At 37.7% G+C, this 24,424-nt stretch overlaps 2 protein-coding genes across 2 annotated transcripts; one reads left to right on the top strand and one right to left on the bottom strand.

Annotated features, from left to right (window-relative positions):
* The first annotated feature begins 478 nt into the window (after nucleotides 1-478).
* CTSO (cathepsin O) lies at nucleotides 479-12,727 on the top strand. Its single transcript, XM_026120172.2, has 8 exons — nucleotides 479-688; nucleotides 1,410-1,515; nucleotides 2,459-2,592; nucleotides 3,527-3,694; nucleotides 4,904-5,025; nucleotides 8,561-8,724; nucleotides 9,177-9,269; nucleotides 10,720-12,727. The coding sequence occupies exons 1-8, from the start codon at nucleotides 572-574 to the stop codon at nucleotides 10,752-10,754; spliced, it is 939 nt and encodes a 312-aa protein (XP_025975957.1). The 5' UTR covers nucleotides 479-571; the 3' UTR covers nucleotides 10,755-12,727.
* On the bottom strand, nucleotides 11,511-24,214 carry TDO2 (tryptophan 2,3-dioxygenase). Its single transcript, XM_026120171.2, has 12 exons — nucleotides 24,063-24,214; nucleotides 23,562-23,667; nucleotides 22,380-22,470; nucleotides 22,027-22,097; nucleotides 20,219-20,346; nucleotides 18,802-18,988; nucleotides 17,376-17,483; nucleotides 16,253-16,364; nucleotides 16,066-16,123; nucleotides 15,461-15,540; nucleotides 14,848-14,938; nucleotides 11,511-13,616 (listed from the first exon to the last, which is right to left on the bottom strand). The coding sequence occupies exons 1-12, from the start codon at nucleotides 24,095-24,097 to the stop codon at nucleotides 13,463-13,465; spliced, it is 1,221 nt and encodes a 406-aa protein (XP_025975956.1). The 5' UTR covers nucleotides 24,098-24,214; the 3' UTR covers nucleotides 11,511-13,462.
* Between the last annotated feature and the right edge of the window lie 210 nt (nucleotides 24,215-24,424).

The raw sequence follows: 24,424 nt of genomic DNA, 5'->3' as shown, positions 1-24,424 counted from the left end.
TTAACATCATATTTAACTGATCCCTGAACAACCCTTTCAGCCTGCTTTCAGCTCTGAAGGCTGCAGCTGCCGCCGCGGACACGGGGCAAGCCGGCCGCCTGGCTCCCTCAGCACAACGCGTGTCCCACTCCCCAACACCCGCGTGTAAACCACGGGCGCCCGGCAGCCCAGCCCCGCGCGGGCGGCGGCGGTTGTCACGCGCTGCCGGGCAGCCCGAAACGCAGCCAACGCCACACGCCACACGACACCCACCACCAAGGGCCCCGACGGCCCCTCCGAGGCGGCGCGGGAGACCCCGCCGCAGGGGGGCGGCCGCCATGTCACGGCCCTGCCGCCGGGGTGCCGGCCCGCCGCGTAACCCGCTGTACAGGCAAGGGGGAGCCGCCTCCGAGGGGAGGCTGGAAGCAAAAGAGGTGTCCAAAAGAGGGGGAAATGGGGGGGGGAGAAGGAAAAGGGCGGGCTGAGTCCCCACGAGGCCCCGCCCCCGCCATGACATGACGGCGGGGCGGGGCCGCAGCCAGCAACCGGCAGCCGGCGGGCAGCGGGCGCCTCCGCCCGACCTGGGCGGTCGATGGGGTCGCTGGCGCTGGCCCTCGTCTGCTGCCTGCTGCGGGCGGGCGCGGGCACCCAGCCCGGCCATGAGGGCGGCGGCCAGGAGAGAGAGGCGGCGGCGGCGGCGGCGCTGCGGGTAGGTTTCCCTGCCCACCCCTCGCTCGCGGTCCGCTCTGCCCAGCGAGCCGAGCCGCCGCGCTGACCGCGGGGCTGCCGGGGTCGGGCTGAGACGGGGGTGGGGGAAGAGGCTGAGACGGGGGTGGGGGAAAAGGCCTCCCTAAACTTTGGGGGGGGGGGAGGCGGGGTTGAAGGTGGTGTGTTGTGTTTTGTTTTGTTTTGTTTTTTCCTTCTCTGTTTCCGACGCGAGGTGTCAGCCTTGGACCGAGGGGACGTTGCGCTGACGCTGGCGAGAAGGGAGGTTTTGCAAAGTCTGCAGGCCCTTACGCTGATCTCTTGCTTTATAAGAACATAAAGTGAGACAGGGTTAACTCTTATCTGAAGACAAGATATTTTTCCGTATCTGTGAACCACAAGGCTTGTTATGCTGCCAAAGAAGGGCATCAGATGGGTTTGACACAACTTGTTCTTGACTCACTTATTTTGTCTGTTTTGTAGTGATTTCTTGCCTTCCATGTCCTTACAAATAAATTCTTTTCCAGGATCTTTCTTGGAGTTGAAATTAGTCTAATGACTTTCATATTTCTTTGGTGGTAATTCAGGATGAATTTGGGGCAAACCTAGGAACAGCTACCTTGTTGTCTAACTTCATGTTTACTGTTGGTCACCTCTCCTTTTCCTCTTCTGTTTTGTCACTGCTGCTAACTTAATGCTGTCCGTAATGTTTTCTTTTTCTTCAGGAAAGTGCTAAAAGAATTAGACTGATGAATTCATCAGCAAATGATAATGCATCTGCTTTCTATGGAATAAATCAGTTTTCTCACCTGTTTCCTGAAGAGTTCAAAGGTACCTTTCTTTTGGCTGCTGCTAATATCTTTTCTACAGCTTTTGTTATTCTGTCCCAGAACCTCTTATCTGTCACACTTACAGATTCTTCCAGTGCTAATAATCAGCTAATTTACAACATGTGGTACCAAACTGCAAGTACTCTGAAGGACACAACAGTCCTCTTCATTTTCTTCTGGCTTTGCGAGGTTGAATTTCCCAGAGCCTGAATTTGATTTAGCAAGCAAACTGTTCATTCTTTCGTTCTTCTCACTGGGCCTTAAAGCCTTCTTTCATTACAACAGTTTTAGAGCTGGAAAGTACTCAACAGATTCTGTTCATTTTGCCTTTCCCAAGAGAAAATCAACTGCAACCCCACAGATGCTGGGAGATCTAAAGCTGTACAATGATGGCTATGACCTTCAGGAGCAATCTTCCAAGCTTCACTATTTTTGCTAAGAACATTTGTCTGATACCTAACCTGATCTTCCTTTCTTGCAATTCAAGTCTCTTGTTACATGCCATATTCATCATGGAGATTCCATGGTTTTTTTAATTTAAAATAATTAAATAGCATTCTTTAAATAATTCTCTTTTTTAGTCAGGGGAAAAGGGAAAAATATAAAGGGATACTTTTCTAGTAAGTAAAATATTCTGAAAATTTATAAATGAAACTTGCTTTATGGAGTAGTTACAGGTTTTTTGATCAGTTTTAATGAGTCTTGAAAGCCTGTACTCACACTTCAATGTGGAATATTTCTGTTCTTTCTGTCACCGTAGGAATATTTAAAGTCATTCTAGAGTATAATTATTATTTTAAAATATTTGAATTTCTCTATGTGTTTGAGAACGAGATGTAATCTTGTGATTGTACGTATGGATCAAATTTACCTTTCTGGCTTCTAATAAGCATTGTTAATTTTTTAAGTTAGTAGATTTATAGATGTCTGTATTCTGTGTTTAGCTATTTACTTAAGAAGCATACCTCACAAACTTCCCAGATACATAAAAGTGCCAAAGGGGGAGGAAAAACCTTTGCCAAAGAAGTTTGACTGGAGGGACAAGAAAGTCATTGCAGAAGTGAGAAATCAGCAAACAGTAAGTCCTGACATTTTCCTTTCCTGGTTCCCAAACACTGCTCAGACACAGTTCCAGCAAGTAAGTTGTAAAGCAGACTGAAGGTTTTGGAAGGGGCCAGCACAGCCTCAGGACTCCTTGGGGCACTGGTACAAGTATGCCTGGTTGACCGTGTACCTTCGTACACGGTCAACCAGCATCTTATGCAGAGTGAGATTACACTTAAAAGCGTAAGAGGTAAAAGTTGTTGTGCACTGAGAAATTATGCAATTATAAACTATGTATGTGGTTACATGTTAGTAGAGTAAGAAACAGATGAGCTGTTAATGCCTGATATCTTTCCTTTGTGCTGCATAGTGTAACCTGGACCTCTCATGGGAATAAACTCTTTCTTTGTTAAATGCCCCAATTTAAAGATCTGAGAAGTGCAACATAGATTCTGTCATCATCTAAGAATTTTTGTTATGTTTAATTTCATCTTATTGCTTCTCAAACTATAATATATTTCTATTAAATTCTTCAAACTGTTGAAAATTGTAGAGGTGTTTAAGAGCATGCTTTCCGAAACGTTGTTGACTATTGTGGTTAAAAAGTAGTTTCATCCTCAGCCTCAATCTTTTCTTAAGAAAATGCGTATCTCATGATAAAAACCATCCTCAGTCCTAACTTCAAGGGCTGTTTTTATTACAGTAAAAATGAGTCAGGAAGGAAACCTTAAAATAAGACATCCATAATACATTTCTAGTTTTCACAAAGTAGTACAGGAAAAAAATAGTTCAGTATTTTAAATGACCAATTCAATGTCTATATTATTGCCTTAAAAACAAAGTTCAAGTATGAGGTAGTAAATAAAGAGCATTAGAGGATCTTTTTGACTTTTTTTCTTTTTAATACTGTGTTTCAAAACCAAAGCTGACTTACCATTTCTCCCCTTTCCCCCTTTTTTCTGCACCAGTGTGGAGGCTGCTGGGCTTTCAGTGTTGTGGGTGGTATAGAGTCTGCCTATGCAATTAAAGGAAATAATCTGGAAGAACTCAGTGTACAGCAGGTTATTGACTGTTCATACAATAATTATGGCTGCAGCGGTGGATCCACTATTAGTGCTTTGAGCTGGCTGAACCAGGTTTGAAACTTTTTGTAAATGTTGAGCCCTTCCTTAGCTTCCAGACTACAATTTTTTTTTTTTTTTTTTTTTTTGAACGGGGTGGGGGGACACGTAACCGGGAGGGGATGTACACTTTACAGCACATCTGATTTAAAACATATATTTTTTTTTAGTGTGGAATCCAGAGTGAATTTGTTCAGCAAATGCTTGGGGAACCTCAGAATAAAATTGATTTTGTTTGTCTTCTTTTCACTTGCACCCTGAAACAATCAAAATGCAGACATAATTTCAAAAACAAATCCTACTGTAGTTTTAGCTAACACTTACAAATTTTGCATTTTTAGAATGGAATTAATAATGCATCTAACTGGGAATATTTTAATATCTTTTGAAATAGAAAATATTCTTCTTTAGGAGGATGGTTTGAGTCATAAGAATAAAAAGAATCCCCTACGCTTTTTGATCTTAAAAAAAAAGAGGCTTATTATCCTTTTTAAGGAAATCTGTAATCCTACCCCGAAGATTCATATAACCCCAGTTAATAACAGTCTAATTAATGTGTTTTGTTTTTCATTTAAAAAAGAGGATGTTTATCTGCATTCTTCCAAAGCAGAATTCCCTTTTGCTCAGCAGCAGCAGGACTACAAATGGATTAGGCCAGAGGGGACATTGTCACAAAGATACTGTACTGCACAAGACAAAAGTTGTACAGAAGGTTGATAAAATGACTTAGTAGCTGGACTTTAAACCTTGGCAACCTTAATACAGTTACGAGGATTTGATGTTTATAGCAGAATTGGATTTCATTTTTCATGTAATTGTTCTTGGGATTTTTGTGGTTCTCGAACTGTCCTGAGGAGAGGATAACTTTGTAGGGGAGCATCATTTAGAGAGAATGAATGGTCATTCATAAAATGAATGCATAGTCTGTCATTTTAAATTTTACAGTGCTAGGAGATCATCTTGAGACTAGTTCAGATCAGTGATACTTCCTTTAATTTTGTTTTTTATTTAAATAATTCTGAGTCCTTTCTGAAACTTTCTCAGCAAATCGGGGAAACTGAAGATAGTAAATATTTTGTTTCTAGACATGTCATTCTTACCACTAATTTCACTAGGAACACATTGAATTTTGTAGGAGTTTCACAGTTGATTTCAAAGCCTGTTTTGATCAGCATAGTGCTAAAGCCAAATGCATTAAATTCTCATTCATTTATCTTCTTGCAGACAAAAGTAAAGCTTGTGAGAGATTCCGAATACAGTTTTAAAGCTCAGACAGGATTGTGCCATTATTTTCATCGCTCAGATTTTGGAGTTTCAATAACGGGATTTGCTGCATATGACTTCAGGTAACTATTATTGATTCTTTTTATTTGCTGTACTTCTGTGTTCACTAGCTGTGGGGTAAGCCAGAGCCAATAGTGCGTTGACCAGCCAAAGGTTATGAAGTTATTGATGGTATCAGTTCTGTAGCTATGTACTGGATAAAAATTAATATATAAAATTTTGATAGTTATGGCTTGCTGCAATGAATCCAGTCAACCATGCTATCAGGTCTTCACAGCTTTTGTTATTTATGCCAGTCTGACTTCTTTGTAAACATTCCCGGACTACTTTTAATTATGGTGTATACTTCTAATAAAATTTTATTAGGACATACTTAAAAGTCAGAAGGAGCATGCTCTTTGACTTGTGAAAAATGCAAAGAACCTCCTTATTATCTGAAGGATAGTGTGTTATAATCCTTTCTTCTCTTTTTCTGCAGAAGCTCAACAAAGTTGCAAGTAACAGTAATATGTACTGGCATTTTGTTGATATTCAAGATATAAATTTATATGGTTCTATAGACAATTGGCAGATGCTACCCCTTAAGACAGCCTTTGCAATAATGATAACTGAGACAGTTTTTTGGGCCCTGCATGTTACTGCTCTTCCTTAAGTTGACCGAAAGTTCAGTGCACTGAAGCATCAGGCTGTTCACATTTGCTTTGACTTTTGTCATGCAATGTCAATTGCTCTAGACTTAACTAGAGCTTAATTGCCAAGAAATAGTCTTTGTTTTTTTTAAAAAAAAAAATTACCTATATTTCTAGTTGATAATTGGTTTTTTTTTTTGGTCTCAAAGATCAAAATCTCAGCTTGGAATATTCTTTTAATTGCTGTAACATCAACAACTGTAGCACACTGGAAGTTTTTGTTAAAATGAATTTTTTAGATGAGATTAAAATGGAGGTAGTTATCTTAAAAAAAACAAAAAACCAAAAAAAACCCAAAAAACAAAGTCATTCTTCTTCTCTGAGGACTTATAACCCTAGAATCATGGCCATTGTTAGTTTTAAGATGTTTATATTCTTCCCACTTAAAATGTTCTGAAATTTCAGCTGATGGTTGCAAAAACTTGGAAAAACTATTTGACTTTGAATGCATAAATACCTACATGAGCAGCATGATTTTTGCTCCCTTTTCTTCCCAGTGTTTGGCATTTTTGTAAGCTGGATTACCTACTTAACTCCCTGTAATTTTTTAAAATTATTTCAACGGCACAATTTAGAAACTTTTTGCCATTTTGCAATTCTACTGATAGATATATCCACAGAGAATTGTGAGGGTGGGAAGTGGGAGTCCTGGAGAAGCAGCTTGTATTGGGTCAAATCAAAGCATGACACATTCAGCCTAGTACTCTGGTTCTTCAGCATCCACTTTTGGCTGCTGCTGGAGTTGAGAGTAAAGAACAGGCCAGGTATCTACGAAGCTTCCCCTGAGTGCTCTTCCAGCCTCCAAACATCTGTGTCTGTAAGCCTTTCTGAGGCAGAAGTGCCCTATGTGTATTCCATATCCCTCAATGGATTTCTCTTTTTCTGGACTTTTTCAGACACCCTTTGGTGCTGTAGAAACTTGTAGTGTCTACATCATCCTATAGCAAAGAATGTCACAACTCAGTCACATGCAGGAGGAAGAGTCATCGCTTTCTGTTCTAGTTTCATTTCATGCCCTTAGTGCTTGTATTGGAAAAAACGATTACCAGTCAGTCCCTGTCACCCTTTGTCAGTGTAAAAGCTTCTCAAGGAAATCCCTACTCTTCACAAATGTCAATAACTTACAGGAAGTAACTGTCCTCAGCATACATGGTCATGCATTGAAAATGGCTCCTTGCTAATGATTGGGATCCTCTGCCCTCTCTCTGTGGAGTTTCACATGGGTGATTAAAAGCAGAGAATATTCTGATGGAGCTGTGCTGATTTTGTTATTTGGTTAAACATTGGCATGTTTATACAATTACATAAAAGGTCCTTCAGTCTTGTAATACCAATAATCATAGTTTTATTTTAATCATTATTATTATTGTACTTTCATGCACATAAACACACTTTAAAACTAGTATTTTGTTTTGAAGATGGGAGAATATAAGATTAGTCTTGCGTTGCCATCAGCTGAACACAGTTTAATAAACCTTCCTGAGTTCTTGAGAAAAATGCATCCCAAGCCAATCTTTAAATAGAGAATTTTGCAGAGTAATTGTATCTCAAAGTAACAAAATTGAGAGCATAGGCTTTCCATGTAGTTAGTGGTTAGGCCCCTTCTTTCTAGGCACTTTAATTTTATTGTCCAGACTTAAACAGTATGAGTATTCAGAGACTCTCTAAACAATTTAGCGACGTGGAACCTTTTCTCTTCATGTGGATCTTTTCACTATGTTTGTTTCCGGTTTTAGAAAAAGCTTTCAGAAATGAAAAGACATGCTTTCTTAAATAAATCAATCTTTTTTTTTTTCTTGTAATGTGGCTGGATGTGTCATGTACTACTACAACTAACAATTTGTGGGACACTAAACCTGTTTGAATTAGAAAGCTTAAGTCAGTGTCTTGAAATTAGGTCTTTTAAATTGACTATTTTAAAATTTGATCCTTGAATTAGTTACAGTTTGAAGTATATGTTAAGTGAACATTACATTACTTAAGCATCAGAAACAACAAATCCTACCACTTAGAATTAGAATTTGTTGAAAAATTTAGCAAGTGTTCAGTTACTTGAGCACTTAACCATTTACACAGCCCCGTCCTCTTCAAGTCCATGACTTAGGAAACAGTGCTATCAATTGAATTTTGTAAAGACAAATTCCAGCTTTTTAGGCTTTTGTATTGACTAAGTTTGTTTCTAATTTTTGTTGGTACAATACAGCTACATACTGAACTGCAAGCCGAGATATTTTAATTATATAATTTAATTGTATAATTATTAATATATATAATTTAATCACATTAGGATGTGAATTGCTGCCGGTTACAAATAACTAACATCAGTTACAGCTTTGCCATTCTGTATATGCCAAGTGTAGGTATTACAGATATCATGCAGTGACAGAAGTTTCATGTTCTACTGTTTTATAAATAAAGCTGTATGAGGATGCTAATGGTAAATGTTTAATAGTGGTAATTGTCTATCGTATGTCCTGTGTTTGTTAATATGTTGGGATACATATTTTAGTGTACTATTGTATATTAAATTAAAGTTACCTTTCTGTGTTTGAAAAACTAGTGGGAAATGATATAGACAAATCATTTCTCAAAAGCTATTTTTTTGAGAAAAGTGATGTATAAAATGTAGATGGTATTGACTGTTGCCCTGTGACTGGACCCAGAAACCTGATTCATTTTAATAGCATCATATCTGTGGATCTGCACCTTTTGCTTAACCTGTGTGCCCTATTTTAATGAGTTGTAATGTATAAAATAGATATTTCTTGAATACATGGTGCATAGAACTCACAGGAAAGAGTTTAATTATTTGATTCTTAAATCACATATAACGAGCAGACCACCACCTCTCAAATTGCTTTAGCATGCTGACTGAAGTAACTTTGCATTATCACACACTCCCTTCTAGTGGCCAGGAAGAGGAAATGATGCGGATGCTTGTCAACAGGGGCCCTTTGGCAGTAACAGTAGATGCAGTGAGCTGGCAGGATTATCTTGGTGGAATCATACAGTATCACTGCTCCAGTGGAAAAGCAAATCATGCTGTTCTTATCACTGGTTTTGACAGAACAGGTACGTTTTGAGCAACTAAACTTCCACCCAGTAGGTTTTGTGTTTGTTCTCTTACTTGCAACTTGCCTCCTGTGGTGCAGGTGATTAAAAGCCATAACGCTTCAACTGTATGTTCTGCCACCTCAGTTCTGAAAGTGCAATCTGATCCCAGGAGAGAAACTGTTTTCCTCTCCATCCTCCTCTAGTTTTGTGGGACTTCATGGCACTGGTAAAGACAAGGACACAGGTGTATATATATCTTTACCCTAGCAGATAACATGTCGAGTCTCTTTAGCACTGGAATATTAGCTCCATCCTCTGTGTGAACAATAGTAGATTTTATTGTACTTTGTCATCAAACCAGTAAAAGCCATGAGACATTAAAACAGTGAGTAACTCTGTAGAGTGTTAGAAGCTTTTTATGCTTCTCAAATCTCATGTCGTCTCATGTTTTATGAAAATGTCTTTTCCAGGTAGCATCCCTTACTGGATTGTACAGAACTCTTGGGGACGTACGTGGGGAATAGATGGCTATGTTCGTGTTAAGATAGGCAGCAATGTCTGTGGTAAGTCTGACAAATAATGTGAGCGGTAAAGACCATATACTGGGATACTCTATAAAGGTAAAGCAATATAAGGGGGGCGCCTCAGAGAAAATAGAAATCCCTTTTGTATTTTAAAAGAGGGTTAGATGAGTCCAGGTGGAAAAATAAATCATTTCCTAGTTGAACTAAGCCATATAGTTGAATGATTGTAAAACACTATACAAAAGGTAGAGCTGTATAAAGCATAACAATACTTAACAACCCAGTTTCTGCTAAGTCGCTGGTTATAGAAGTCAGGCAGGTAAAGCCCCTGTTCACAGGCAAAGGTTGCTGAGCCTAATTGCTGGGATTGGACTGCTAAGCTGTAAGTGTTGCACATCCTTTGAATTCTTTCCTGTTAGACAAATGCTATAGGTCTCTTACTGGCTTTACCTTCCATTAGAAAAACCTGCATCTTGTGTATGTTTCACAGTACCTTTCACAGCCATTGTGAAAGGTGTAAGATGATGTAAATCATCTTCAAATAAGAATAGATAATATTCAGTTTGCAGCCAGTCTGCACTCAGTTAAGTTCAGGACAACATGATTAGAGCCAATACAGCCCAGTCATAGCTGTTCAATGTTGCTGAAACTTTTATTCACATTTATGGTTATGTAAACAAACTAACTGGAAACAGAGATTTAGCAGTAGTGGTAATTAAAGCAAGTCAATTGCAGAGGTGGTCAGGAAGAACAGCTTCATTATTTTCAAAGTCATTTGCTCAAAAAGCAAGATCTTTCACTTTTTCTGTTGTGTGCTACACAGGAGCAGCCAGTAAAGATTAGTAGTTATTCCCCTTCCGCGACAGGTAATGTTTTCCCCTTTAGGAGCACTATGTTACTGTTGAGGTTGAGAGCCATCACCCTTTGATACCTTCACAAGCTGTAGTCAGACTTTGCTCTTAGTACTTGGAGGAGTACAACAATCCTACAAGACTTACACACAGAGTAACTACAATTTTATTCATGCTCGGTTCATTTGTGTGTATATGAGTGTTTTTAAAATGTCTCTTGTAAAAGAAACTGTCTTCTCTAGTCTCTTGGTGATCTTACAAACCTTCATAGCTTCATGTTGTCCGTTAGTTTACCACTAGCGAACTGAATGTGATGGTGTATCTAATTAAAAAGGAAGATGATTTTAAGGCTTAGATTCAGCACCCATATTGCACTAATGGCTGAATCCTCAAGTCCTAAAATTCTGAACATGAAAGCAGAGAAGAGAGGTGACTAGAGCTCAGTTATAAACAGTGTCAGTCAACAAAGAAATAAAAGGGCCTCTGAATTCTTTTTTTCCCTTTTAGTTCACCTATTGTCATGACGTGGAGGAGAGGGGGAATAGTATACAAATTCTGAAAACTTATTTCTGTCAAGTCTAGTTTGATGCAGCTCTGTTTCCAGTATTTATTCAAAAATTTTTTCGTTTCATTTGTAGGTATAGCGGATACAGTTTCATCAGTGTTTGTTTGACATTTATTGGCCAAAGACCACAATTATTATTTGGTTAATAGTTTGGCGTATACTGCATGTGAAGACTTTCCTTCAAAGCAGCATTTCCTAAAGTAAGAAACTACTGTACAGGGAATTTTCTCTTTTGGGCAGATATGGCTTGGCCAGGGTATTTAAAAATGTTTTTATCTGGAATGTGTGTTGCGTATCAAATCTTCCCTGGAATGAGAGGGCTGAGTGTTGACTGCAGAGTGAGGAAAAAGGAAGTTACAAAAATGGACTGAAACTGTGAATCTGAACTCTATCCAGAAGGTGTTGAATGCTAAAAAATCCACTCCATAAGAAATCTTCTGACAAGGAATGTAGTGATGACAGATGATGTGGAATTTGAATCAAGAAATCAACAGTATGACAGAGTATAACTGAAATGCTTTGAATGTGAGAATAACCATGATTAAGTCTGCTTTTATTTTGGGGAGGTTGGAGGGTTAGAAGAAAATACTCTGTTATGCTTTGATGTCTGTTTTGGCTTTTCTGGCACCTCTGACAGACACATGCATTTTGTCGTCTTCCTTTTTGTAGAACAGTACTTATTTTCTAAAGCTAGAGGAATAAAGGAGGGAGATGTAGAGTCAAAGTTGTTTCCAGGCAACCAGTGTCTGTATTGCTGCTGTCCTTCCATTTCAGTCTTTGACCTTTCTTGGGTAAATATAACTTATATTCCCTGCTCTGAAGAACATAAGTTTTGGAAAGTGCCTGAAGTATCTGAGTTTTCTAAACCTAGTTTGTTAGATGCATAAAAAAGCAAGAAGTAACTGTTAAGTAAGTTGCATTTAGACAAACAGGCAGTTTTACTAGTGGCTTGACATGAAGGTATATCGTGTATCCTAACAGGACATGTGCAAATCAGCTGTTCTGTGCTTTGAGAGCTGTGTCAGTTCCATGCTTTCTCTCTTTACTTCATGCTAACACTGAAGCCAATTGCAAAGTGCAAATTCAGAAATTTATTTATTTTATTACAGAAAAGGTTTTGGCAGGGGGGGAGGGGACTGTTAATTTATGTTTGCCACCTTTAAAAAGGCAGTAGTCATAGAATACTCCATATAGAGTGGATGCTGAATTTCCCTACAAAACTGTTTAACTATATTCTTGAACCTGTACTGACTGGAGGGACTTGTTGGGAAACAAAAAGTGGTTCCAGCTTTGCTGATCTGTAAAAATGCAATTGCAGGCAAATACAAATAGAACTCAGAGCTAAACATGCAATTCTAAAATGCCCTGAATTTTTCAGCTAGAATGCCTTCTAGTCCACTGTATCCTTTATGAAGCACTATTATGAAAAGTAATGAAAAGTTTGTAATTTTTGCACTCACTTGTGATACCATGTTAATAGTTTTGTGTATAATAATCTTATGACAAATGCAATGAATATTCGTAATTCTTCATTGTAAGTGTTGTCATTTTAGTCTTTCCACTTCTCCTTGTTAGCAATCAGTCATTCTTTCATTTAAAATATTATATATTTCTACTTCAGGCAGTTCAGCTACTGACTGAATTTTACTGGCTGAAAACTTCAGATTAGCGAAAGGAGAAGTATATGTACATATTCTCTAATATGACCTTCCCTTAATAGTTCATAAACAATGAGTAGCACACTGTACTAACTGGAAGTCAATAGCTGAAGTTACAAATCAGCACAGATAAGCATAACGTTATAGTAGTATCAAACACAGAAGTTCTACCTATGTTAACAATTTTTGAGGTGATTTTATCAGGCATAAGTGTTTACACTAAGATACAGAACAACTCAGACATGCTCTGTATGCCTTAATTTCTGGTAGTTCCAAGGGAAGCATTTAGAAAGACAAGTGTCTGTCTAATGAGAAGCAGACACAGCTCTAGCAATACTCTCTGGCCAAATTTGCCTCGGTCTTACTATATATTAATTGTGCTCTTGTTGCAATGATATTTTGAATTAAAAAACTTTAAACATCTGTCATATTGTTTGAACATTATGCTTGCTTTAGAAGAAGACAACAAAAGAAGAGCTTTAATACTGCTTTATTTGAAGTGCAAAATGAGGTACTGCAGTTATCTACTATTCTTAACAGTAAGTATTTTTACTGAGATTTCTATTCGTGTGTAACAACACACATAAAAATGATTCCTAATTTATATAAAAAAGGGGGCTTCAGTTTCCATAGACTCAAGACTGAAGATTTTTCTAAAATCTTGCTTTTGAAAATCTTACCCCAGAATTCCTTCTGAAATTCCACTAAGGCTCAGATACTAATGTTTTTCTGAAGCTGTTAAGACTAATTACATCCTAAACTAGAAGAACTAATTTGCTAACAGCCATTAGGCAAACTAACAAGTACAAAAATATGTACAAATAAGATATGATCATGGTAATTGTCTGATTTGCTTCCTTTCCCTAGATGAAGGCTTTAAGACGCCAGCAGTTTTTAACGCTTATGCTGAGTTAAATTGGCCATTGAGAGTTCAATTGGGATGTCATTTTAGCCTCGATATAGCCTAATGCAATACAGATTTTTTTACAAATAATTAACTTTCTGCTATAAGCTGATTATACTATTCACAGATTTGTCATACATAAATACATATTTACACACCCCCACTGTACAAGAACAGTTGCTCTATTTGAGAGAGAGTACCAGTCAATGTGATAGTTCTGAAGTTCTTCAGAGCAATCATCCTGGAAAGGTACTTTAATCTGAGTCATCACTGCTAAAATAGGAGCTGTCACAATATTCTGCTGTATAAAGGAATTTATGAATAGTTGGATTCATCTTTGGTATCCAGTGTCTTGGCACTAAAAATGTTGAAAGATTGAACAAATCCACAAACACCTTGTATCTGTCACTGAAAAAGACAATCAGAACAATCAAAACTGCTGTATTGGCATAGAAGGGTCATAATTTCAAAATCCTCAGGAATCATTCTGTCTCTTTGATCTTATTAATAAGCCTTCTGCACTAACCACCTTTCTTCTCATTCTTCCAGAGTAAAAGCCCAATCCTAACAGTTTCTAGGGCACAGCAGGCTTTTGCATTTTTCTCCTGAAAATGCAGATTGTGTAGGCTCTAATTGCTAGCCTTCCACTCTTGTACTAGGAACAAAGTAGAATTTATCTAGGAAGAATGTTGATCTGAAATTAAGGATGAAGGAGAAGGCTTGCTGAAAAGACTGAACCTTTAGCCCTAGGCCATCTGAATTAAATTCAGTCAAACTATCTGCTTTCTATTCCACCCCTACTCTGATGTTTGAGATGGGAATAGTTGCCCATGGCCATGTCACTCACTAACTACATACTATTTCTCTTTGGAAACAACCTTAAGAGAAGGTCTTGTAGAGGAAGTTATTTCAAATATTCCAGTGCTCTTTGACATCATGTGGTTCAGGACTAAGGATGTAGCTCTAACTATGAACTTTGAACTGGCTACCTAGCTGAATGCTCAAATTTTGTGTTTGAAAAGTTCTACCCGGTTTACATGGTCTGTGCTCAGGCCCAGACCATCCATTAGGAGAGGATGTTTCCACTGCCTCCCTTCTTTAAAATCTTTTTCTGCTTTATGCAACAGAAGGAAACATGTTTCTGATTGTTGCCTGCACAGCTAGAAAGTATTAATTAACATCACGTTTCAGAATATGTTCAAACCTCAATTGTAGTACCATCAGTTGTACAATTAGAGGTCATGCTAAGGAATAAAGAAACTGTCAACAGTCACATTGTAGACTGGACTCCATTTTCAGCCTGTGTCACTCAACTTGGCAGGGATAGCACACAAGCTATATAATGCAGTATTAATATTATTTCTGTTACAGTGGTGCCTAGATCTGTTGACTGAGAATTATAAAAGGCACTTTACATGAGTGATTGAAAGGGTGGGGGGTTTACCCCAAATGCCTTAGAATCTGTATACGTCAACTGATGGGTAAATGTCTAACAGATAGGATGAGGAAGAAATAAAGGAGTCTAAAAAGAGAAAAACCAGCACTCTAACCCCCAGTGAGCTACTTGAAATCTGTCTCTTACCATTACAATATCTGTGAACTGCTATTTCAAAAAGCAGGGGAGTCGCATTAGTCTTACCTCACTGTTGAGCGCAGATAGTGGTAGCCTGATGAGCCTCCTGTGCCAGCCTTGCTGCCAATCATTCTGTGCACCATGCAGACATGGTTATCTAAGGAATACAAATCAAGGACATGGCATATGGCCAATGTTAAAATATAAGCAAAGGGTTGGTCATATCAAGGTGTATCACTGAAATATTAAAGATCATAGACAGATGACGTCTTCAGCAAGGCAAGAATTAATTCTGCCACTTTTCGGTTGGTTGGTACAAAATGATTAATTCTGCTGGTACAGAATGAATACACTATTATACATTATTATAATCTGTTAATACAGAGTTAATGCATTCATTTATGCTTAGATAGGGAAGGAACAGAAGGAATATTTGCATGTGAAGAGATGTAGTCATGAATTTTTGGGGGGCACTGGAAAATAAAACTGTTATTAACCCCCAAAGAAAGGTGTCCATCTTTTCACCAATGTACAAAAAAATCATTTTTGAAATAAAAAGGAGAAGGATGAACTCATTTTAGTTCTAAAAGTCTGGGTATAACTAGTGTAAGAGAAGGTGAAATAAAACAGTTGATTGGATCTTAAAGAGATAGTATCACAGTAAAAGTGAGAAACTTACATCTCCATTTGGTCATGAGTACGTCAATATCCATAAGAGCAGTAAGAAGCTGAAAGGGAACCTGGAAACGAGGCTCTTCTCTTGGAAAATGAAAGAAAGAAAGAAACAAAGAGACCTCATGTTAATGATGTGCTATATTTCTCAAAGTATCACTTCAGCAATGTGTAACACTGACTTAGTTGTATTTTTTTCTAAATTGGTAGTGGAATACCAGGAGATATTCCAGTAAAAGCTTCTGCCACGTAAGTCTCAATCTGTGCCTTTTCTCTCAGCCTTGGAAAAATATTCCAAATCTTTGTAGGACACTGTAGTGCAGTTTGCATGAGACATTTGTTGTTTCAGTGTGGGACACATGTCAAACACCAGAAGCGGCTGCCTGGAGAGGCTGTGGGACCTCCACCTAGGAAGACCCTTATAGCTTGACTGCCCTGAGTGGCCTCAGCTGACTTTGAACTTGGATCTAAGTACTGGCCCTGGCTTGAGTGAACAGTTGGAACAGGCAACTTTCCAAGGTCCATTCCAACCTAAATAAGTCTGCTATTATGTCCTCAACCTTTACCTCTCCTGCTGCCAGTGAACACTGAAGATACATCTTCTAACATTACCTGTAGAAGTAGATCATTAGGGCACCCTTCAGGGCTTTATAAGACAGCCTTCTTTCTCCTGCAAAATACAAGTGTCTTTAGTTTGTTGCTGATTTTTCTGCAAATTTAATGATACCATGTGATAATTATATCTGTATCATATATAAAATACAAGAAGTGTATATTAACATACATTAATATGTTCTACCTTTACTAAGAAGATGTTCATGGCGTTTTTCATCAAATAACGAAATAAGTACATCTTTTTGTTTTTGGAGTTCCGATAATAAGTCATCTTTTTCTTCTGACTCTGGTTTGGCCTTTGATATTTAAAGCAAAAGTAGTTTTTAGAATTCAGTAGGGGAAAATTAAGCTGTTGAATGATCCATGATGTAATTTTTCTTTCCATCATCAATACATTTAAGGTACAAGCTTACAAAGTAAGGACTGCATATTCAAACAAGGTAGATGAGTCATTGTCTTTTGCAAAACACAATTATGACAAAATGTACAAAAAAATATACAATTAAATAGCTGTTAGACAATTCAGATAAATGAATATTCAAAAAAAGGTGCAGCGTATCATTTTTCTTTATGTCTGTAGGCCTTAGGAACACCTAACCTTCATTTGTTTGAGGTCTAATTATTTTACTTCTTCATTTTCAAGGCAAAAGAAACACCCCTTGTGCAGAAGAGAGCAAATTGTAAATAGGTGGGGGGTTGGAAAGCTGTAAACAGACGTTCTCAGGAACTTGATTAATTCTTACTTTATAGTATTTTTTTCCATTAAACATGCACTTAAACCTACCTGCCTTACAATATGCTGGGATAGCTAAATCACCTACTTCTAAAAATGAACACTTTTTTTGTGCTTGTTTGCCAATGCAATTCAAACAGTCACATGGCAGTAAATTGCCATATATCATTAAAAAGAAATGAGCAGTTGATAAGCTGCATGACTTTCCATAGTTCATATGGACTCAAACTTTGTGGAGTCTTACTCTGAAGTGTAGATCCAAACAATCAAAGTGAAGTCCTAGTTTTGGTAAAATCAATTTCAAACCTTCCACTGATAAAATCCTTTTCCTTTTGCAGTTAAAATCATCCATGTATCACACGCTTTAAACATTCTTAGATGTCAAATTAAAAACTCATTCAGATTTCCTGGAAAAAAAATGTGCAGTTTTTTCTGCTTCTTGCAAACAGAGGCTGCTGAAGATTAAGTGAAGTGACTAAGGAACTGTGATTGGTCTAAAATGGCAAACTAAATGTCAGTATGTGGTCTTGCCAGCTGTCTTTGCTTATAGCTATATCAGGAGTACATTATATACCTGCACCATGGCAAATTCCTCTTCTAGACCTCTTAAAACATTCACTTCAAATTGTCCCCAGAAATCAAATCCTTCTGCTTCAAGTCCTGGAGTTCTTTCCAGCCATGCCTTTAACAATAATAATGTATTCAAATATTAATAATGCAAATAAATTACCAAAGAATTACAAGTTATAGTAACATATTGCTACAGTTGTTCCAGTTTAATTTCCTGTATAGGTGCTTATGACTGTAATAAGGGTGTCCACATGCAAGATTTATACCTGTATAACGATGTCGTGCAAACATATCCACAGGTTCTAAGTAATTCTTAAATGACCAGTGTTGGAAGACAAAAGCTGTCTCATTCTAACGGCATCTTTAACACCAATTCCCTTTATAGGTACAGGAAAACAAGCTTATCCCACATAAATGGGGTAAATGTAGAGATGAGTCTCATGAGGAAGATACAGAACAATCTAAGGGAACAACTAGTTTTTTTTTGGAAGGGGGGAATACTGATCAAGCACTGTCATCAACTTACTTCAAAATACAAGGAAGTGATAACACAAAACACGAATTTACTTGGCAATTATCAGGGCTTCCTCTTTGATTTCCTTATAGTAAGAGGAATGAAATCAGGAAGAAAAAATTTAGGAAGCTTTCTGGTCAGACTCCCTTTAGAGATAATTTGACTTAGCTCCTTCTCATCTGAAAGAAACCTCAAGAACATCAGGTCTTTACGAAGGAAGAAAAGTTACAAAAGCTCCATATACATTCTATAAGAGCTGTCATTAGATGAATGAATAGAGAGTAATTTTGTCACAGGGCTAATTAATAGTGGATGCTGCTGTTGAGGCTTATATTGCATTATTCTTTAGAAAGTTACATAAATTTAGTTAGGAAAACGACAAGGGAGTTGTTAGACAAATTACTGTGTTTGAGTCATTCATTGTCAGACTAAAATCAAGGTAAGTGAAAATGGAACATAAGATAAACATCTTTTTCTCCTTTCCTTCCTGGGTTAGCATATTTTGCTTTTCTTTGTTGGACTTCTCCAATAACTGTAAGCATCACTAACAGTGGAAATATTTCAGAAGTTTTCTTCTAAAACAGAGTTTAAGGTCATGAAAAACAATGGAAATGAAGCAGTACATAAATATTCTTAGACATCGTAGAGTTCCAGAATGCAGTTTACTAGTTTAACACTCAGTTAGGCTTTTCTCTTCAGACAAGAGCAAATGTCATGAAAAATCAGTAATGCTGTTGGTTTTCTGATGACTGACTCCCTTTAATATCAAATTTGCTAAGAATCCAAATTGTGATTGACGAGGTGATTGACAGCTTGCTTGCTTCTCTCAAGGGAAAAGAATTTGTCACTGACACCGATGAAGAACATTCTTGGGAGTAAGGAAAAAAAAGGTAAGCCACAGGACAGACACTGTTACCTCCACAAGTTGCAGTAGTGTTGGCTCTTGCTCTGATTTAAGCAGTTGTTCATATTCCTGCCCCTTGAAGTTATCACGATAATGCCTTCTGTTATAGGGGACTCTCAGGCTTTGGGGAACACCAATTTTGTTTTCTAGCAAGCGAAACTGCAGGCTCTGAAAACCTGAGGCTGGGCTCAAGTAGTCCCTATGGGAATAGAAGAAGAGGGGAAAAAAGGACATAAAAAGGATATTATTTTATGGGATGGCGTTCTCTGATTCTTAACAAAAGCAAAAACTACATTTCTCACATTTGAAGAACATCAGATAGATATCTGAACTTCTGTAGTATGATCGCAATTAAGATAATACAAATAAAAGCAATTTTAATGCAAACACTGTGTAATTTTTTTCTACCTATGTATTGTTTGTTTGCACACAGACACATACCCACATTTATATTGTGTTTTTAGAAAGCATTTTTTTGTGTGTGGTACAGGAGGAGACTTTAGTGAGTATCATTTCCTTTCTAAACAGAAAAAACAGCTTCACTCCAAGCAGGTATTAGGAAAATTTCCACATCATTAAAATGTGAATAAATGCATTTTAGATAGGCTTGTTACACTTAAGAATAATTCCCATCTATGAAATAGAATAACGTCTAGAAAAACAGAGGGTTTTATTTGAGGGATTCATTAATGGGTTTGTTTCAGGCTTAAATCATGTTGACCGTGTGGAAAAAACTGTTTAACAAAAGCAATCTGAAATCCCACATTGTTGAATAAAGGTAATATACTTTACATTGAAGATACAAGATTTGGTGAAAACAGATCACTGATTTGGTCTTATAATTGCTTATTGGTATGTTATTGACAGTATGATATTGAAAAGCAGAAGCAAGAATTTTTCAAAATAGATGATAGATATATTTCCATTTATTTCTCCTGCTCTATTGGAAGGGTAGAAGAAATAGATGTTGCAACTTCCAGTGGAAGCAAAATTACAGTTCCATGTGCTTTTAAGTTAGGGAACATTGAAAGAAAGGAAAGGGTATTAAAACAATGCAAAGTGGATGGGAGGCTGGATGGCATTAAAGTCAGGAATCAGGCAGATCAGAGACACAAGCAGAAGACAATAGTTTCTGTTGTTTCTGCCATTATTTTGATTCATCATATTTTAAAGCATCAAGCATAAATATCAAAAATTAACTTGCACATGATTGCAGAGTATGCTGGACTTGCACTCAAGCTCAGCTTCCTGGCTGATCCTCATACTCTAATGTTATGTCTGTCTCTTTCGAGAATGCTCTCATCTTGCTGAATGATCAGGTATTTCAAGCTGCCAGGGCACATGCAAGTCCTGCCTTAAATTCACAATTAACTCTAAGGATGACAATTACTCTTTCATGGATTACTGTGGAGAAGTATTAAGAATTTACCTGAAATCAAAGAAGTCCAGTGCAGTCATAGTTTCCAAAACTGAGAACTGTTCCACAAGTAATTTTAGAATCATTGAAATTCTGTGCATTCGAGTAATAACCTTCAGCATGTTCCTCTCATCTCTTACCTTGAGAAAAAATAAGGCTCATAACCAAATGGAAAACGATGTTCTATTTACATTCTACCTGTTTAAGGTCTTTTCAGTGTTGTGCATCACTGTAGTTTCCAAGTGCTTTCCACATGAAATCCATAGCAGCAGCAAAATCTCATATTGAATATAGAGCCCTGTCTTTAACTGAAAACTGAAATTATAGTTTTCAAATATCAAAATTTGTTCTTCTGTCAATGCTAATACATTGTAACTGGGCCATATATATGGGAGGATTTCTTTTCTTTATTGCATTTTTGACTGACATAGATGTCATAGGAAATTAAATTCTCAACGGAAATCATTTCTATTGTAATTAGTGAAAGAACAAGTCATAAGGCAGCTGGAGAAAGCTGAGAAGCAGAATAACCTGAGAGATACACCAGGACAGCACATCTGAAAAGAAGCTCATGGAGATGTGCATTAGCAAGCAAAGGAAAACAGAGAAAGCTGCATCTGGTGGGAAATAGAAAAGATGAAATGGAAAACAGGGCAGTTCTCTTCAGGATAAGTTGAACACTTGGCCTCCAGAAAAGGCTGTTAAAACTCCTACTTACTTTAATGGGATCAGATTTCTCTCCGAGACCAGTGCACGCAACCAAGAAATATCGAACTACAAAAATGAAGGATGAAAACCATTTCCCTAATCATCTTACTATGTTCTTAACCTTAACATTGATATTTCAAATTCCAATCATAAGGTAGGTTTCATTTATCACAGAAATAAATAATGAAAAATTATTCTACTTAAGAATTGATTGTGATTGGTTATATTTTGATATCATGTTGCACTAGAAAGCCAAAAAATATGAATGTTGAGGAGAATAAAAAAAAAAACATTTTAACTGAACATTTTAATAGAAAGGGTCCTTACTTTTTATGTTCTACTTTCAAATTTTCCTCACATAACACACACACACAGGATGTTATTCAACACACAAGGCATTTTTCAAATTACGTGCAGTCAGCCAACTTCTGCAATACAGCATCAGATCAGGAGTTTGCCTACATTATTTATAGTTTTGAGGTGTGTTTAGCTTTGGACAAATGTTTAGAGATGCTCAAAATATTCCTGTTATACTTGTCATTTTTTCATATGGTCATACATGGTGATTTCGATTATTGCTATTATGTTTGATTTAAAAATACACAATTCCTGAAAAGAGTTTTTCTTTCATATAGTAGCTACTGGATGGAAGGGGTTACCGCTACAGTCAACAGTATATAGAATGTAGATTGCAAATATTTGAAAAAAGACAGAAGTGACATTTCAACATTAAGATACACATTAGCCTTCTGTTTTTCAGTTTTGCCTCTGAGCGTGCTATTTGTTCAGTAGAATATTCTGAAATTAGCATCTGTAATTATCCAGTACTAGCAGGAGAGTATGAGAGTATTTTGGCCAGTGAAATTGGTCCTGGAGAGTGATCTATGTAAAAGGTAGATGTCAGGAGGAAACAGAATTTTGCAGTCCAAACATCTGTACTATCAGGATATAGGAACTACTCAGCCAAATTTCAGTGGGGTTTTTTGGTGGTTGTTGTGGGTTTTTTTATGCACATGTTGCTTTAGTAAAACCCCAAACTGTCAGGCCAGGAGGCAGGGGGCAGGAGAAAGTGGGCTGGATTTTCCCAAAATGAATATTTGTTCTTAACTTACGTGGCCATTTTGAAAGATCACCCGAACAGAGTCCATTTCCCATAGAATCTGCTTAAACCAAAGTTCATAAGCTACAATAAAATAAGCATTGTTAGCATTAACTTCAACATCACTTTGGGTTTTCTTCATACCATTGATGAAATGCAATTCTTACATTTTGATTTGAAATGAATAGCTTATATTTACACTTTTGGTGTATAAAAAGATGCTGATATACAAACATGCTTCCTTTTTAAGCATGACATCCTTTACCTAAACTATTATTACATCAAATAATGTTTTAGCACTAAATTACTCCCCATGGCAAGAACCACAGTCAACCACCACTTGACTCCTCCCAGCCACTTACTTACCTTGATGTGTCACAATAAAAAGATGTTCATCATGGATTTTGTTTCCTTTCTTTTCACTCTGGAGTTCTTGAGCATTCAATATTTTGTTCAGCTTAAAAATAAAAATAAGACTATTCGGTAATGCTCTCAATTCTGCTATTAGCAATGGTATTCCTACAGAGTAGTTGGCATTTAGAAGTATTATTATAAAAAACAAATAAAAAAGTATAGGCCTCATATTCCAGGTTATATTAAAAGTTAGACTAAATGGTCACAAGTGTCTCTTTTACTTTTTCATTAAAAAAAAAAGAGACTGCCTAAAATGAGACATTTAGATACCTCAGGCAGTAGAGTCCAGAAAATTATTTTGAGGGTTTTTTTAATTACTGAAAAAAGAGTAAGAAAAAATCCAGCACATTCTCCAGATCATATATTCAGGTATCATCTTCTATGAAACAGAGATCCTATAGCAAAATTCTATGTAGCCATGTAACAACGCATCTATGCAAGAGCTCTGATCTCAAGCTGTACTAGTTGTTTCAGGTCTGGCACTAATAACTTCTGCAATCTGGTAGTTGCTTTAAGAGAAATCTTTGAGAGAATCCACATAGTATGTCAGCAAGTTCTTCTGATCACAAGCACAGAGTGATTCCACTCACTTCACTTTGTACTGCCACAAAAAAAAAAAAAAAAAAAAAAAAGAAAAAAAAAGAAAGAAAAAAGAAATCCCTTCTTTCATTACTTAAGGCATCTTATTTTTACTTATTTCTTAATTCCATTTTTTTCACAGATCACTGCAAGATATTTTTCCAGTCGAATATTCTGGGCTTTCATGCAATAATTTGCACATGACCTGCTGACGTGTGGAGAAACTGCCAGCTGCTAATTGTCTGACCAAAGAGAGCCTTTTGCAGTACGCCATTTTGCAGTTTAGGCTTGCCACCTCAAGTAATTCCCTGCCAAACCCCCTAATATCCAGCTTTCCAAGAATTTGGGGAGCCACCCCACAGTCCGTCTGCAACCATTTCAGCTGGGAGAGACCCTGTGGCTCATGAGCACACCCTGAGCTCAGGTAGGGAAAGGGCACCGGAGAGCTGCCACAGCGGCTGGCTGGCTGCCGGCCCTGACGGATGGGGAGGAGAAGTGTCAAATGTCCTGTCTTTAGAGGAACCAGGGCACTAAAAATCAAATCCTTACACTTACTTGGAGATAGTCTCCATAGACAAGTCCACCCTTGCTTGCTTTATTTAGCCCTTCTTGTGACTTGTCATCTTTCTCGTCTTCCAAAGATAGTTTGCTAAAATTTAATCTAAAAAGAAAAATAAGTAAATACATAGATAAGTAATAAAATAAAATAACTACGAATAAAACAGCTGTTTTACTAGCAGATGCACCTAGAGTTCAGACAATGTCGTGTTTTGAGAAGCTGAACCTCTAAAGCAGTCACTAAAGAAAAACAATACATCTGAAATAATACATCTTTTCACAGCAAGAGCTGGTAGCATTAAATCTAGTGCATGACATAACCAGTGCGCAGAAGATCCCCTGCCCAATCTCTTTTCCCTTAGCCATCTAGACAGCTAGGCGGCAACGGACAGCTGTCTATTTTTTGCTAACTGTTAATTCCTCTCTGAACTTCTAAACTTTAACATTGTATCTTTCAAATTGCCATTAGGAAGCGAAATACAGAGAAGAGGGACTCACTGGTACTTGTTCCCCATGAAGGGGCACCCGCTCATGATTGCAGGATCCAAGCTCGCCGAGCAGCACTCCTGGGCATATACTCGCTGGTGTTCCCAAGTCTGCTGCGGCCACCTTATATGTAACCTTATCTCACGGCATAGGCCACCCCCCCAGCTCTCCTCCTCAGCCCTTAGCCCGTCCCTGCTTTTCAATGATTACAGAAACTATCGCAGCACAAAGGTCAGTAAGTTCACGTGTGGTTGGCTGGCCGCTCTTCTGCAACCCGTCAAAACAAGAACAGCTGCAGTACTTTCTTCGTCTGGTGTCACACGCTTTTTCCTGTTTTTTACCGCAAGGGCTTCCGACCTTGCTCACTTTCAGTT

This window comes from Dromaius novaehollandiae, chromosome 4, assembly GCF_036370855.1.
Source record: "Dromaius novaehollandiae isolate bDroNov1 chromosome 4, bDroNov1.hap1, whole genome shotgun sequence".
Taxonomy (NCBI): domain Eukaryota; kingdom Metazoa; phylum Chordata; class Aves; order Casuariiformes; family Dromaiidae; genus Dromaius; species Dromaius novaehollandiae.
Note: the sequence above shows the minus strand (reverse complement) of the source record. Positions and strands in the feature narration are given on the sequence as shown.

Bases quoted from the DNA above. Each gene is read 5' to 3' on its own strand.
- CTSO (XM_026120172.2), top strand. From the start codon at position 572: ATGGGGTCGCTGGCGCTGGCCCTCGTCTGCTGCCTGCTGCGGGCGGGC. The intron at 5,026-8,560 runs GTAACTATTATT...ACTCCCTTCTAG, and splicing joins TTTGCTGCATATGACTTCAG to TGGCCAGGAAGAGGAAATGA. The intron at 8,725-9,176 runs GTACGTTTTGAG...TGTCTTTTCCAG, and splicing joins CACTGGTTTTGACAGAACAG to GTAGCATCCCTTACTGGATT.
- TDO2 (XM_026120171.2), bottom strand. From the start codon at position 24,097: ATGAGCGGGTGCCCCTTCATGGGGAACAAGTACCA. The intron at 23,668-24,062 runs GTGAGTCCCTCT...TTTTCTTTTTAG, and splicing joins TTCATGGGGAACAAGTACCA to ATTAAATTTTAGCAAACTAT. The intron at 22,471-23,561 runs GTAAGTGTAAGG...TTTATTTTTAAG, and splicing joins TCTATGGAGACTATCTCCAA to CTGAACAAAATATTGAATGC.